The sequence below is a fragment of the Rhincodon typus genome, chromosome 2 (assembly GCF_021869965.1).
Source record: "Rhincodon typus isolate 14 chromosome 2, sRhiTyp1.1, whole genome shotgun sequence".
NCBI lineage: Eukaryota > Metazoa > Chordata > Chondrichthyes > Orectolobiformes > Rhincodontidae > Rhincodon > Rhincodon typus.
The window spans coordinates 65,750,113-65,766,390 of record NC_063333.1 but is presented as its reverse complement, the minus strand read 5'-3'; the positions used below and the strand labels follow the sequence as shown (position 1 = coordinate 65,766,390).

The 16,278-nt window shown below is 37.7% G+C and overlaps 1 protein-coding gene across 1 annotated transcript in view; it reads right to left on the bottom strand.

The window, feature by feature from the left end:
• Nucleotides 1-16,191, bottom strand: part of LOC109917427 (transmembrane protein 245) — an 18,804-nt gene extending 2,613 nt beyond the window's left edge. Inside the window, exons 1-4 of the mRNA XM_048608222.1 lie at nt 16,027-16,191; nt 9,095-9,199; nt 7,216-7,298; nt 4,078-4,168 (exon numbers count right to left, since the gene is read on the bottom strand). Coding sequence (XP_048464179.1) covers nt 4,078-4,168; nt 7,216-7,298; nt 9,095-9,199; nt 16,027-16,158 — 411 coding nt within the window. The 5' untranslated portion in view covers nt 16,159-16,191. The remainder of the gene's footprint in view (nt 1-4,077; nt 4,169-7,215; nt 7,299-9,094; nt 9,200-16,026) is intronic.
• Between the last annotated feature and the right edge of the window lie 87 nt (nt 16,192-16,278).

Sequence of the window (16,278 nt, the reverse complement as noted above, 5' to 3'; positions counted from 1 at the left end):
GACTCAGCCTTCTCCCCCCTGGTCCAATCCCTACCCACATACATCCATGATTCATCTGACGCCTTACGCCGGTTTCAAAGCTTCCAGTTTACCGTCTCCAGCCACCTCCTCTTTACCATGGATGTGCAATCCCTTTACACATCCATTCCCCACCAGGAGGGTCTTAGGGCTCTCCACTTCTTCCTGGAGCAAAGACCTGAACCATCCCCACCCACCACCACCCTCCTCCACTTGGCTGAGCTTGTCCTCACCCTCAACAACTTCTCTTTCAACTCCTCTCATTTTCTTCAGGTAAGAGGGGTTGCCATGGGTATCCACACGGGCCCTAGTTATGCCTGTCTCTTCGTGGGGTACGTGGAACATTTCTTGTTCCAGTCCTATTCCGGCCCCCACCCACAACTCTTTCTCTGATACATCCATGATATCATCGGTGCTGCTTCCCTCTCTCGACTAGAATTGGAAAACTTCATCAATTTCGCCTCCAATTTCCACCCTGCCCTCACTTTCACCTGGTCTATCTCTGACTCCTCCCTTCCCTTCCTTGACATTTCTGTTTCCATTTCTGGGGATAGGCTGGCCACTAACGTCCATTACAAACCCACCGACTCCCACAGCTACCTGGACTATACATCCTCACACCCCACTTCCTATAAAGACTCCATCCCATTTTCTCAGTTCCTCCGTCTCCGTCGCATATGTTCAGATGAGGCCAACTTCGACAAGGGAGCCTCCGAAATCTCCACCTTCTTCCTCAACCGAGGATTCCCCAGCTCCATTGTCGACAGGGCCCTCAATCGGGTCCAACCTATCTCCCGCACTTCTGCCCTCACCCCTTCTCTTCCCTCCCGCAACAGCAATAGGGTTCCCCTTATCCTCACCTACCATCCCAACAGCATCCACATCCAGAAGATCATCAGATGCCATTTCCACACCCCCAGCAAGATGCCACCACCAGACACCCTCCCCTCCCTTGTCCGCCTTCCGCAGGGACCGTTCCCTCCGGGACACCCTGGTCCACACTTCCTTCACCCCCAACACCTCCCCACAGCCCTACGGCACCTTCCCCTGTAACCGGTGAAGGTGCAACACCTGCCCATTTACCTCCTCCCTCCCCACTATCCAAGGGCCCAAACATACCTTCCAGGTGAAGCAACACTTCACCTGCACTTCCAAGAATCTAGTCTACTGCATTCGCTGCTCACAATGTGGTCTCCTCTACAATGGGGAAACAAAGCGTAGACTTGGCGACCGCTTCGCAGAACATCTACGTTCTGCTCGCAACAAAGACTCTGAACTACCTGTTGCCTGCCACTTCAATGCACCACCATGCTCTCTGGCCAACATCTGTGTCTCTGGCTTGCTACAGTGTTCCAGTGAAGCCCAACGCAAGCTGGAGGAACAACACCTCATTTTCCGCTTGGGGACCCTACAGCCCTCCGGACTCAATATTGAGTTCAATAATTTTAGGGCCTAAACTCTCCCATGTCCCAGCCCCCCACCCCACACACCAGGCCTTGTTACCACATAGCCTGCCACTACACACCCCCTGTTGTTAGTCACTAACAGGCCCCATTAACAACTACTCACCCTCCCAGCCTGATCATTAGCAACTCCTTTGTCTGTCCCACTGTCTTTCTCTCTCTTTGGGCTCTATCCTATCATTTACTCCCTACCCCATCCATCTCCCTATTTTCTGCATATCAACGGCCGCTTTCCCAGCCACCATCAGTTCTGAGGAAGGGTCACCAGACCCGAAACATTAACTCTGTTTTCTCCTCCACAGATGCTGCCAGACCTGCTGAGCTTTCCTAGCAACTTTGTTTTTGTTGTTGTGGCCTATAGTTTCTTGCTTCCTGTGTCTCTACCTTTTTGGATAGTTGGTGTAATGTTAGCATTTTTCCAATTCCTGAATTGACTGGTGTTTTGACTGGCATTAGCCCACTGTAATTCCAGTATATGATGCAGGTAATACGAAAATTGGCAGTGGGGGGGGGCGGGGGGATTGGGGGTGTAGAGAAGGAGATAAATAGTGAGAAGGACAACCTTAGGTTACAGGGGGATATAGATGGGCTGGTCAAGTGGGGTGATCAGTAGCAGGTGGATATTCAAATCAGGATAAGTGAAAGGTGATACATTTGGGCAGGACAAACAAGGCAAGGGAATTACATGATGAACAGTAGGACCCTTGGGATCAAAGGGTGCTTGTCCATTGGTTCAGGTAGCAGGACAGGTAGATAGAGTGGTTAAGACAGCAGATGGATACTTACCTTTATTAGCTGAGACACGGAGTTTAACAGCAGGGAGGTTATGCTGGAACTGTAGAAAACATTGGTTAGGCCACAGCAAGAGTATTGTGTGCAGTTCTGAAATCCATATTATAGGAGGGAAGAGAATGCACTGGAAAAGGTGAGAAGGAGATTTACCAGGATGTTGCCTAGGCTGGAAAGTTTTAGTGATGAAGAGAGATTGGACAGATGCGGGTTGTGTTCCTTGGAGCGAATGAGACAGAGGGGGACATGACTGCGATATAGCAAATTATGGGGGACAAAGATAGGGGGGACAGGAAGAGACTGTGCCCCTTGGTGAAGGATTCAATGCCTAGGGACATAGACGTAAGATAAGGGACAAGAAGGTTTAGGGGGAAGGGAGGAAAAATAAATTCATCCAGAAGGTGGTGGGAATCTGGAACTCACTGCCTGAATGGGTCATAGAGGTAGAAATGCTTATAACATTGAAGTAGTATTTAGATGTGCACTTATGATGCCAAAGCATATAAGGCTTTGGGTCAAGTGCTAGAAAATGGGGTTAGAATAGTGTTATGCACCAGACCAAACCCCTTCAAAAAAAATTAAGGTGCTAGCCCAGACCCCAACTTTTTCTTATTATTAAAGGCAAGTGTAAGTCAGTGTGTTCCAGATGCAATTCGATTTGTCAAACTACCAGGCTTGAAGCAAAACACACTTTATTCTTACACTACAGTTAAAATACAAAAGGAAGAATTGGAATAACTTAACTCTATTGAAAAACCTAACAGAATAATAAATAATGTAACTACTTCAAGCAATTTTGCTATAGCAGGGAGAGATGTATAGCAGCGTCCAAACCCCAACAGCTACTGAAAGTTAAACTAAAAGCCTGGCTCTGTAGGAGCTTGACCCCACTCCTTCATGCTGCTTCTATTGTTCCAACTTTTTAAAAAAAAGGCTGGTTGGGTTCAGAGTAGACAGCTTGGCTCCAAGTTTACAACATTTGCTTTCAAAAGAAACATGATAGAACAAATCCTTCTTAAAAGGCACATCCCATAACAAATAGTTAGCTGCTTGTTTTTGATTTGCACAGACTTGATGGGCCAAAGAGCCTTTTTTTTTGTTCGGTAAACCTCTATGACCTAGCCAGAGCTATGTACTTCTAATACATAGATTTTGACAATTTTTGTACTCAACAATATTAATGCTGCTAGTGTTGCTTCTTCTTGCCATCTAGTTCCCCAATGTCCCAGCATGCCAATATCTCCAATCCATGATTTATCTGACATTGGCAGGATTAAGAAGCCAGGAGCTCTAGGAGTGCACAAGTGTTTTGGTGCATCTGCTGATTTAAACAGCTGCACTCCAGTGTAAATATTGGAGTGAGGGCAGTGCAATCAGCTCAGTGGAACCATTTCAGGTGAAACAGTACTGCCCATTTACAGTAATCCTTCAGCATTCACCACTATTAGGACAAGATCTGGGCCATGTCTTTAAAATGGTAACTTGAGCTACTTCACTCACATTTTCTTTTACTTCTTTGATGGGGAAGTTTGGAAAAATTGAGAACAGAATGGTTTTGGAGAATGAGACATTGAGAAAGTAGAAATTGTTTCAATACTAATTGATGAGGTATATGGGACTATTTGCAAGATTAAGTGCCACATTTTATTCCAAAACAAATGAAACCTAATTGTAATCCTGATTTTGAACTGTTCACTAGCCTCTTCTATGTCAATTGAACAAAATCAAATGTTCATGAGACTTAAGGCTAATACTGTTCTCAACTTAAACTGTATCAAATATTAAATGTTAAAATTTTAGCCTTTACCTTGTGGGTTATCCACTCTCTTCCGTACTGGTACACATTGTTAGCAGCAGAATTTAGTGCTTTCTGGATGACCTGTGCCTCAGGAAGCCAGCTGAAGCAAATTAGGGCAGTTATATAGTGAGACAAAATTTGGAGCAGAGGCAAAGAACTTAAACACTTCAAAAGAAAATCACGCTTCATTCAGAACTATAAAAATTCATGTTGAATTTGTAGAGTTCACTCACCAATTTTGTACCCTGAAAATTATACATCCAAGTGGAGTTGCAATTTAAGAGCTAACATTTAAAATTGCTTTAAATTAGTGCCACCTGGTCCACAATTCTTAATTTATTTACGGAACATGCTCCCAAAGATCCATTATCTTAAAAAATCTATTATTTATTATCTTCCTCTTGAGCTCTCTGTATGAAGATATACACAGAAAGAACAAGGAATGAAATACTTTAATGAAATATCTGATTCTTTAGAGCAATGTTCCACACAAACAAATAATCGTAAGCCCATATCCAACCACTCTTACTTTCCTGAACTATTCAATTGATCTTAAATGTTGATATCTTACTGCAAAAATAAATTCTACAGCTCAATTCTGTGTTAACAAGTTTATCCTACTCTCTATCGCAATTTGCATTTCATTTGGCATCAATAAATCCTTTTTTCTCAATTCTTGAGCTACTGAAAGTCAGCTTTTATTAACTTTGTCCTACCTATTAATATTGTGCTATATTTTGTTACATTGTTCCAACAAAAATAAGACCATTTTTCTTGATTTCTTCCTTTCTACATTTTCTTATACTAAGTTACATTCTAACAAATCAGAAGTGTACCTTTGAAGGTTTAAAATACTTCCTACAGCAACAGCACAATATTGGAATACAAAGTTATGGTATGCTTTCATGAAATATTGGTGTATCGTTGGTTGAATCTAGGCAACACATATTAGAAAGGATAAAAAGCACAGTAGGGGAGGCAAAAGGGATTTACATGAATGATTCTCGGGATGAGGAAGCTCAGTTAAGAGTACAGATCAGAGAAGCTGGTTTGGTTTTCCCTGGAAAGAAGGGTCAAGAAGAAATTTAATTGAGAGATTCAAAAACATGAGAACAGACCAAAGTAATAGGGGATAAACTGCTCCTATCAGTGGAATGGTTAAGAACAAAAGGACATTGATTTAAACTGTTTGGTAAAAGAACCAAAAGCAACATGAGGCAAAGCCTTTTTAGGCACTGAGTGGTTATGATCAGGAATGCTTGCCTGAGATTGTGGTGAAGGTGCCTCCAATTGTGATTTTCAAGAGAACTGCATAATTATCTAAAAGGAGAGTTGCAATACTCTGGAATGAAAGATGGCCTCCTTTTTGACACAACCATTTTATGAGATATTTTCCAGTCTACCTGTTCAGAAATGCTACAACACACTTCTGGAGCAGATGGGACTTGAGCCTTTGCCTCCAGGTGCAGGGGCCAAGACACCACCACTGTGCCACATGAACCCCCAGATGACCATTCTATAATCCTAAATACCAAAATGTATTTCAACTGCCATTTTTCAGCCGCATCTCCATTGTTACATCAAAGTACCTTTTTTTTGGTCTGCAAAAGTATTAAGCAAATTTCCTATTATGATATAATATGCAAATGTGATGACTTTTTTTTGGCCTATACCAATGTCATTGTTATGCATTGAACAGAATTAGTCCAAGTGTTCCATGAGATGTGACTAATTATTTCCAACCACACTGAAGAACTGTATTTAATGTTTTACTTCTGTCTAATAAACTTTGTGTTCAGTCACCATCCTGTTCCTGCTTCCATACTCCATCATCTAAGATCGTAACCTCAGTAGCAACTTCCCAACATTCATGAGAACTAGAGTCATACAGCAAAAAATAAAGTCTCAATCCATTATGGCAGTTATCAAAAAGAATTACCAATTCACATCACTCTCTAGCTGTTCCTCTACCAAGCTGAAAACTTCAACTATCTCGTTTGTAAGGAGATTTTCAAATCTCTTTTGTAAGTTTCATATCATATCTTGCTGAGAAATCCCCATTCTGACTTTTATGCTAATTATTTTAAATCTTCTCACTGTAGTCACTGATCCTTCTGCCACTGGAAACAGTTGATGTTTATGTACGTTAAATTCGCAATTATTTTAAACACCTGGATTAATTCCAGGGGTCATTCTGTGATTTATAAAGATTTATATAACTTCCTTACTTTTGTATTCTACACCTTGACTCATCAAGTCAAGGATCCATATTAATTTTCTAATTATCTCTATACACCCACATTAAAATTATACCATTTAGTTTACACTTACTTTAATCACTTAACCTTCCAAACTATATCTCTAGTCAGACCCCTGCCCACTAATTCCACTGACCACTCAATAAGTTTGATGAGATTTATCATAATCATGCCTTGTAGATTCCACTCCAGCTTGATTAACTATACTCTCCTTGGTCTAGATATGTGACAATATCATCCCTTATAAGTGACATTAGAAGTTTCCATGTCACAGATGACAAGATCATTCATCTGTAATTGCAGAAATTAGGTATTTTCACGATGTTGACTACTCAACAGCACCTTTGAAACTGTGACTCTACCATACAGAAGGACAAAACCAGGAGATGAACACAACCGTGACTTAGAATTATATCACTGTTCTTTCACTTTTGCTGAGTCAACATCCTGGAATTCCCTCCCTAATTTTACTATGGGTATACTTCCACTAAAAGGAGTAAAGCAGTTCAAGGCAGCAACTCAACAGCACCTTTGCCAACGTAATTAGGCAAAACGTCCCAGCCTTACCAGTGACACACACTCAAAGAATGAATTGAAAAACATGCCCTTTCTCAACATCCATCAACAGAGTTCCAAAACATAATTTTACAATTTCTAGGATCACAACTATTTTTTCACTGCCTTCCTCAAAATCTCAAACAGTTAGCTTTTGGCATTTTGTCTTCCTTCAACTCAATTAATTTAATCAACATTTTGCTCTTAGCCAAAATTATCAATAACGCAGAAGTGTTATTAACTGTAGGGTTAAACAGATTCAATGGGAAGGGAAAAAAAAAAAATCAGGACAGAGAGAAAAGTTAAAACAAACATCTTTAGTCTTGCAGCTTACTTTGCCCATTCAGGATGGTTAGCAACAGTCTCATTAATCAGGCTACTGGTGACTTTGATCATGTGCACACTTTCCTCGTGAACCTGCAAATATAATGCACATTTCAGAACCACTGAAGCAGTATTGTTTATTTCTCAATTGTTTGAAACAAAGTAATTTCTTGTCAGAATTTTTATTAAATTTTAATCTTGATTTAAAGCCATAAAGAGCCCAAACTACATTTTGTAAATATTCTGGAAGAAGACATTAACACTTTGTTGAAGAGATGCATATCACACGGACGACACTTTGTGCTTTGTTTATAATGTGGTGATATGCTACAGTCCAGTTATATCCTATATAATTCTGGTCCCAAACTATGATTGTTTTTTTCTTTAGAACTTGCCAATTAGTGCCACAACCCACATCAGTAAAGTGGCATTGAACATTCATCAACAACTTGCATTTGGCAGACCAAAATTGTCTTGACATGCTATAAAGGGACAACACAAAATTTGACACTAAGCCAATGCAAAGAAATATTAAGATAAGTTACCAAAAGTTAGTCAAAAATGTACTCTTTAAGGAACATCTTAAAAGGAGGAAAAGGCAATGAGATCATTTATGGATGAAATTCCAGCGTTTAAAGCTTAAGTAATAGATGGTATGGTTAAACAAAGGAGGGGTATGGAAATTTGGCATGTACAAGAGTTAAGAACTGGTGAAACATACAACAATCAAAAGATTGGTTGGAGGTTTCAATGATTGAGGGGGTCAGGGTCTTTCACAAATTAAGATAAAATGCACTCGAAAGTTAGAATCCTGCAGGTCTCACATAGAAGAGTTTGAAAATTATTTCGGAGACTAAATCTCTGAGCATTTCAACATTTATTATGTTTATACAGTCAAGTTTCATTCTCGTTTTAATCACAGCAGTTCACTGGGGATGTCAAGGCAGAGTGTGTAAGCTGTATATAGCAGCTGAACTGACAAAGGATACATAATTACTCTAGGGTTTAAGAATGATAAAGTATTGTTTTCTTTTATGACCTTTTATTGGTCCTCATTAAAAGATCAAGTTAATTCAATTTTCCCAACATATTGAGTACTTCATGATTTAGGATGCACCTTTCATACCCATCCCACACCTACCATTTTGCATTTATTTATGTTATGGTACCCATTATTAGCGATACATCAAATGCATAATACACATCCCAGAGAATGCTGGAGAAACTCAGGTTGGCAGCATTCATTAATCCATAAAAGAGGACGTACAATTTCTGTTTAGAACAACATTTTAAAATCTCCAATTTGATATCAAACCATGTTGCCTTAGTGTGAGCAGTCCCAGCACTTATGACTATGCCAGTTAGCTAAATGAACATTATAAAACAGATGAAATAAAGGCATAGGAGCAGAATAAAATTTTAAAACAACCAATTTTACACCAAATAAATTCTCACATATTACAGTGCTCGTTAAACCAAAGACTGTTACTAATTACAGGAAGTTTCACATTGTAGATTTCAACAATTTAGATTTTCAATTAAGAGAATGAGACCTAATGAGCAAGTTATCTTTGTCAAGTTCTAAGGAAGGGTCACTGGGCCTAACTCTGATTCCAGTCCACAGATGCTGCCAGACCTGCTGAGTTTTTCCAGCAATTTTTGTTTGCGTTTGATTTCCAGCATCTGCAGTTATTTCAGTTTTTATCTTTGTCAATACTGTTTTTAAATATCTCGTCTTAGATTGGTGAAGATATAGGATGCAGGTAACATGGCCAGTGTGAAGTTAAACAAAACTTATGTTAAGGCAACATGCAAGTGAAAAACACATTCAGCATACCCTGTATCAAGAGAATATGCACCCTTTCCAATTTTTTTTTTGCAAACTGTACCTTTGCAGTAAGTAATAAAGCCAGCAGTAACGTTCCCATAACCAATAAAAAGATGATAAAAATGCTGATCAATTTATCCAGTGATTTCTCCAGGCAAAAAATAATCTGCAGAATACAAGCAAAACATTGATCTCTTGGACGGAGAATGTACCATTTCAAAGACAGAATTTAAAATATCTATGCTACATAACAACAGGAAGAAACTTGTGCTATAGAAACATGAGATTGTAAAGGGACTTGACAGGGTGGATGCTGATATTTGATGTTTTCCCTTTTGGGAGTGATTGTTTTTGAACTTTACCTTTGCTCCAGAGTTTCCCATTTCAGACAGAGGGGGGATTTTTGTTTCCTCTCAGAGGATCATTAGTCTATGGAATTCTCTTTCCCAACGAGGAGAGGAGGCAAGATTATTGAACATTTTTGATGCCAAGATAGATTGATTCTGGACTTACAAGGTAAACAGGAAAGTGGAGGCCACAATTAAATCGTCCATGACTTTATGAAATGGCAGATCAGACTCAAAGGGCCAAATGACTTATTCCTGCTCCTAATTCACATGAATGTGCATATTTGTTAATTAGTTACACATGGAACAACACCTATTAAAATATTTCAATCAAAGCCCATTATGATCGGCTATTCCATCCTAGCTCTGACAAATGTCCACTAAAATCAGAGTAACAGCACATCCTTGATTACTCTTGAGAGCTGATTTGTGGTTCTTCGGCATTTGTTGCATTGCAGTATCATTGTAATCAATCTGGAGATGAAACATGGTTGATAAAAACAAAAATTGTTCTGTGAATATTTAAGTAAATTTCTCTGAATATGGCATACCAATGTAATTCTTAATCACACTTGATTTTCAAAGTGAAAGAAAAGTTCCATTTTAGTTTTGCATTCAATTTCATTTGTACTCCCAGAAGATATATATTGAGGGTTAGATACAGCTCACAACTCTCCATAGGTAACTTTAACAACCTGCCTCAATTTGTCGACTTTTCAGAAACATTAACCAATGATAAATTTCAGAAATGCATCAACTGGGACACAAGAAATATTCCAGTCGTAATTAGGTTCAGCACGTTCGTCGCAACAATGTCTAAACATCTAAACCAAAAATCCTGTTTTCTCTAACTGATTTAATTCTTAAGCATTTTCAGCATTTAGGTAAGATGTTCTTTGCTTGTCTACACCAAATGAACTGCAGCAATTCAAGAAGGCAGTACATCACCACCTTCTCGTGGGCAATAAATTCTGGCCCAGTCAGTGACACTCACATCTGGTAAATAAATAAAGAAAAATATTGATAGGCTGTGCGAGTGGGAAAAAATCTGGCAGGCGGAATATAATGTGGGAAATTGTGAAGTTACTTACTTTGCCAGGAAGAATAAAAACAAAGCAGAGTATTACTCAAATGGAGAAAGACTGGAATTCTGAGGTGTAGGAGCATCTAGGTGTCCATGAGTCACAAACGATAGTATTTAGGTGCAATTCATAATCAAGACACATGATGGAGTGTTATCCTTTATGATGAGGGGAATTGAACATTAAAGTAAGGATATTATGCTTAAACTATACAGGGCATTGGCGACACCACATCTTGAACATTATATACAGTTTTGGTCTTTTGTTTCGCTCAACGTTGAATGTAAATGTGTTGAAGGCAACTCAGAGGGATTTACTAGATTGATACCTGGAATGAGCGGGCTGTCTGATGAGTCTAGATTGGAAACACTGGTCTTGGCGTATGGAAGAGTGAGGGATGACTTGATTGAAGTATATAAAATCTTGAATTGTCTTCATAATTTGGACGTGGAAGGGATATTTCCCCTTGAGGGTCAGTCCAGTCTAAGGGGCACCATTTTAAAAGTAGGACAGAAATGAGAGATGTTTTCTGAGGGTTGTGCAACTTTGTAATTTTCTGCATCAGAAGATGGTGTGAGCAGAGTTATTGATATTTGTAGGGCTGAGATTTTTTTTTAATGCAACTGAATCAAATGTCATTTGGAGTTAACGGCGATGAGGAATTCGATACACAAGCAGACCGGCGTGATCTTACTGAACAGCAACACTGGCTTGAGGGGCCAATTACCAACTTCAGTTTCTTTCTTTCATGTTCATAAAGGCACTTCAGCTTGGGAAACCAAAACTTTGGCCAGGAACAGACTGCAGCTCAAGTGAAAATGACAGTGGAATCATTCTTGTGTTTGTACTGATGGGCTTCAACAGGTTTCCTCTCTTTTCAACTATATCAATTTCTGCATTAGCAAGCAACTGCTGAATCAACTGTTTTTATAGTCTATCCTCCTTTCCTGTCTTGAACAGAGATGTCAATTTGGCTAATTTTCCTTCCACAGCAGAATATGTACGATAAGAATTTTTGAAAATGATGATCTGTGCCTCTGCTGTGTCCTGACTTCCTTCAAAATGCTAAGGTGCATGCCATCAAGACCTCCATCAATTAAAGTTGTTATGCTTTTGCTCATCATAGCAAAGAAAAGCTTTGTCAAATAAAACTGAAACCTCATGCTTCATCAGATGATGAAAATGCATTGTTAAGCATGCAACTTCACAAACAAGAAAATTAGCATTTCGATTAATAGTCCACAATGTATTAATATTCACATGTAACAAGCTTTTCATTTCTCCTACTCATAACACCAAATTTCACTAAACAGCTGAAATATACTGCCTCACTTATAAACAAAAATGTTTTGTCTCAAATTATCTGCCTATTAGCAAATGCATCAAACTAAATTAAGTTAGTTTTTTTTTTAAGAAACAGCCATAGTCAGTAGCACCCCATATTCTCTGGATGCTGTTCTCTCCCTTTAGAATTTATAGCTGGTCTCTATTTGGCTTGTTCAATGGCCAGTTAAAAGGTACACTGTTTGCACTTCCTCTAAAGGCAGTTTTGGAACACAAAAACAGTATGGTTCTAGGCATAATAACTTGTATGCATAATGCACTACCAGAGTGTAGGGACTGGAACAGGAGCAGACCATTCAACTCTTTAAGCCTGTTCTGCACCTAGTGAGTTGTACCTCAGTTCAACTTAACCACTTTTACTTCATATTCCTATCACGTATCCTTTATGAACACAATATAATATTGCAAAATTACTTATAATTTATACAACAATCTGCTTTCATAACAAAACCATCAATAAAGTAAGCTTTTTGTAACTGATAATTGTTTTATAAAAATAATTCAGGGTGTTAAAAGGAGAATCTTCTGTACAGATTTAAAAGACACTCAAATGTAAAATGATATCCTGTTCAGTATGGTTGCAACTTCTACCATACTGCTTCCTTACTTAATTTTCCTCATAGAAAGAAACAGTGCAAAAACACAAAAATTACTGCCTGTCTCCACACCAAATAAAGATGAATTTAACAAGTCATGGAATGAGGAAAATCAAGAGAAGCTGAAAATAACTGCAAAAAAAAAGTACGTCTCCAGCTAGTGAGGGAAATAACAACTCACTATTTGAAATGCTGTTAACTCCATTCAAACTTTTAAAAAATATGACTGTAAACAATTATTTTGGTTCTTGTGAAAAAGATGACAAGATAAAGAGCATCACTGTCCATTTAAAAACATACTTTACTATTAATGACATGATCACTAATTCCATCTAACTTATGCAATATTAAATAAAATTCTTTTTCAGTACGTCATAATAAATATCAGATTATAAGTTTTAACTGATTGTCCAATAGCACAAGTTTCTTCATGTCCATCCACAGTCTCAGCACCACATGAATAAACAATCCAAAACCATTTTGGGCTGCTAGAATGCAAGGAAAAAATGTGAACAACTAACAGTCCAAAAATGCAGCAAAATTCATGCAATTCAGCAATGCAAGCAGAAAAAAAAATCAAAATCGACATAAGCTGTAGAAGATCAAAATTATTAACCCAATTTGCTGAGCAAAATGACTGTTATTCCCTTGCAACCAAATTACTAACTCAGGATTAGATTCAATTACATTGGCAGCTGATAAAATTAAAAAAATTATTTCAGCTGCACTTAGTGAGATTTGATGAATTTACAGCAAGTCTGCAACTAACTGTTAGTGGATTACAAATTAGTTCTGTTAGTAGACTTGAATTGGCAGCAACACACCCTTGCAACTAATAGAAAGTGAAGTGTTAACAGTATACATCTGACGTTAAATGATTACCAGTGTTCCCACAAATAACCAAGATAAAGTATCATAGGTTTGCGAAGTACTTTAAATGATTAAATATAACAATAAAAGTAATTACATGAACAAAAGTGTGTCAGTCAACCAAGTATTAAAGTAATTCAGGACATTAATACGTAGTAGTAAAATTAATGTTGTTACCCTCAAATTGTTTTTGATGGAAAGACATATTCAAATCTGACCTCCCACAGCTTAAATAAACAATGTTTTGAAATATACCCAGAAACCTTGCTGAAAGAATGAAAAATAAGTTTAGTCCAATAAATGTTGAAAAACTACACAATCCATGCATAATCAATGAGTGCACAAATTGAAGCAAGTGTAGGATCTGAAATATCAACCTGCTAGTTACCTGCTTATTAAGCCATTGCCATAGCTTTCGAAAAAAGACAAGAATTGGAGAGTTACTAAAAGAAATTAACATAAAGTAATGAAGGCAGTTTAGGTAAAACGCCAATGAAAATGTCACCTGTGCCGAAAGCTACTGTTTGTTTTAAGAGAATGATTAGAAATGAGAATAACATCTGAGGATTAGAAAGTATATAATCAAACTAAAATGGGGTATAAGGATTATCTGGGAAATTACAGACCACTGAATGTAATACCTGCTATGTGTAAATTATTAGACTCTCACAGGGCATAAATGAAATATGTGGATAGAAACGTAGGGATTGTTTCATGGTAAGGGAAGACCAATGTAGTTTTCCTTCACCAGCCTAATGATCAAATCATCAAATTATGTATAAATGGTTAATTATGTCTATCAGTTAGTCAAAAACAGACACATACAAGAAGAAACTGTCTAGTGGTGGAAAGCTTTAGGAGCCAGAGGCCCAAAGTCAACCTGTTCCACAAAGTATGTTGCATGTCATAAATCTAGGGTATCACAAAGCCAGCTCAAACTTATGCAAAATCAATTTGACCTAACAAATTTAAAACAGTTCAAAAAGGTACTTTTTTGACAATAGAAAATGTTGTTGCATGATGCATTTAGATTTCAGGAAGGCATGGATAGGAAGGCAAGCTCTGAGATGTACTGAAAGGAATTCAGACAATGGGTTATCATTCTTGAATGTTCTCTCTCTCTCGCCACAGATGCTGGCTAACTTGGGTAATTCTGGCATTTTCTGCTTTTATTGCCATTACTGTTACTGGTTAATCTTTATCGAAGGTTTGGGAACTGAAACAGACATCAAGGGAAATTAATATTCAGAAAATATTAAGTATAAGGGGAATTGATTTAAGATAATATGGAAAAAAAAGGAAAGAAAATTTACAAAGGAGCTGCAGAGATTGGGAAAGTGACCAATGGATAGCAAACAGCATTTAATGTGAATAGATGCAAGATAATTGAATTACAAAAGGAAAATGGTGGCAAAAGATTCTAAATGTTACAGACTACAGGACATATCAGGATGATCAAAAAGAAATACAGCAGTCAGTAACTACAGCACAAATTTCATAGGTGTTAAGTTTGTCCAAAGCACAGGTTCGGTCAGGTGGATTAATGTGTCTAATACAGAGGGCTGTATTATAGTAAGAATGTCTAAACATTGACAGACAAGAGCAACTAAGATGATATTTACCTTCTGGCATCCAAACTGTGTGCAGAGAATAAAACTCAAAGATTGTTTACCTTAAAGCAGAAGTTTAAGGGAATAAGTAAATTGAGCCTAGATGATGTGCTGCATTGCCATAAACCTAAAACTTGGGACTGGACGCTAGTTCAAGAGAAGTAAGTTGCATAGTTAGTTTAGATTTAACTGCTTTATAGAATATTGAAAATGTGAGGTGGGTTATCTATGGAGAATGAGGGGTAAACAATTTGAGAATTGGATAAATCTTTTATAAGCAGTGGGTGAAAGAAGGACATCAGATTTCAGGATCAACCACTTGAATGCCAATTATTGTCCGTTCTCATACTCCTGAATATTCATGTTAACTTTATAAAAAATGAAAATAAACTTTAATATTTAATATAAATAAAACTATTCCACTTAGAAAACACAAATACAAAACATCTGATGAAACAATCAGTCAACTCAATTAATTCTCTTCCTCATGACTACAGTGCAAGACGACTAGCTTTAGATGAATTGGAAAAAGAAAAATCAGTGACAAATTTTTATCCAGAGGTCATTCACAGTATTATTTTTGGATCGAATTTAAGGACTTTGCCACATATGAATCTTACACAATCCTGTCAGCTTCACTGCATGAATGCAACAGTAACTGTTTTGCAAAATATAAGGAGATCTGAAAATTAAATTCAAAATTAGCTTTGATCATTTGCATAATTTTAATTTTCAACTACAATTTAATAAAGAATAACAATTTCTACATGAGCACGAAAGAGATTTGAGGAGGAGAAGAGGTAGGTAATTTTGAGCCAACTATCCAAAATTTTTACTGACAATTGTTGGATAACAGCAACTCATACATAATTCATTATTGATCAACCTGGACTTAAATATGATCCTAAAGCAAACTAATCTTCAGCCATTTAAAAATTTTTAATACAGTTAGCCAAAAAGAGAAAGCATTAATCAAGTGTCAGGAAAGTGAGAAAAAATAAACAGCATGTTAACTATCAACTCTTATGAGCATCTCCAGTACAGAACAGAAGAATCTTCCCAGTCCAATCAGGGGAAGAAAGAGGTAGAAAGAAAGAACAATCTTGATTAGTTTAGATAGAAGATAATAGTTGATAAATCATACCTTACTGTCAGCCTTAACTATGATTTTTCCGAGTCCTCGGATTGGTCTTGGAGCCAAAGCATCCTGTCTTTCTTTAACAAAGGTGGAGAGTATCTTCCAGTGTTTACTGATATGCCTCTCTGCAAAGTTCATTAATCCAAAACGTAGGACCAATTTCTTAAGACCCCAAACTGTTTTCAAAAAAGAAAGGATTCAAGAATACTTCATAAAATTAGCGGTTAACAGGCAAAACTAAATTCAGCCATGACAATT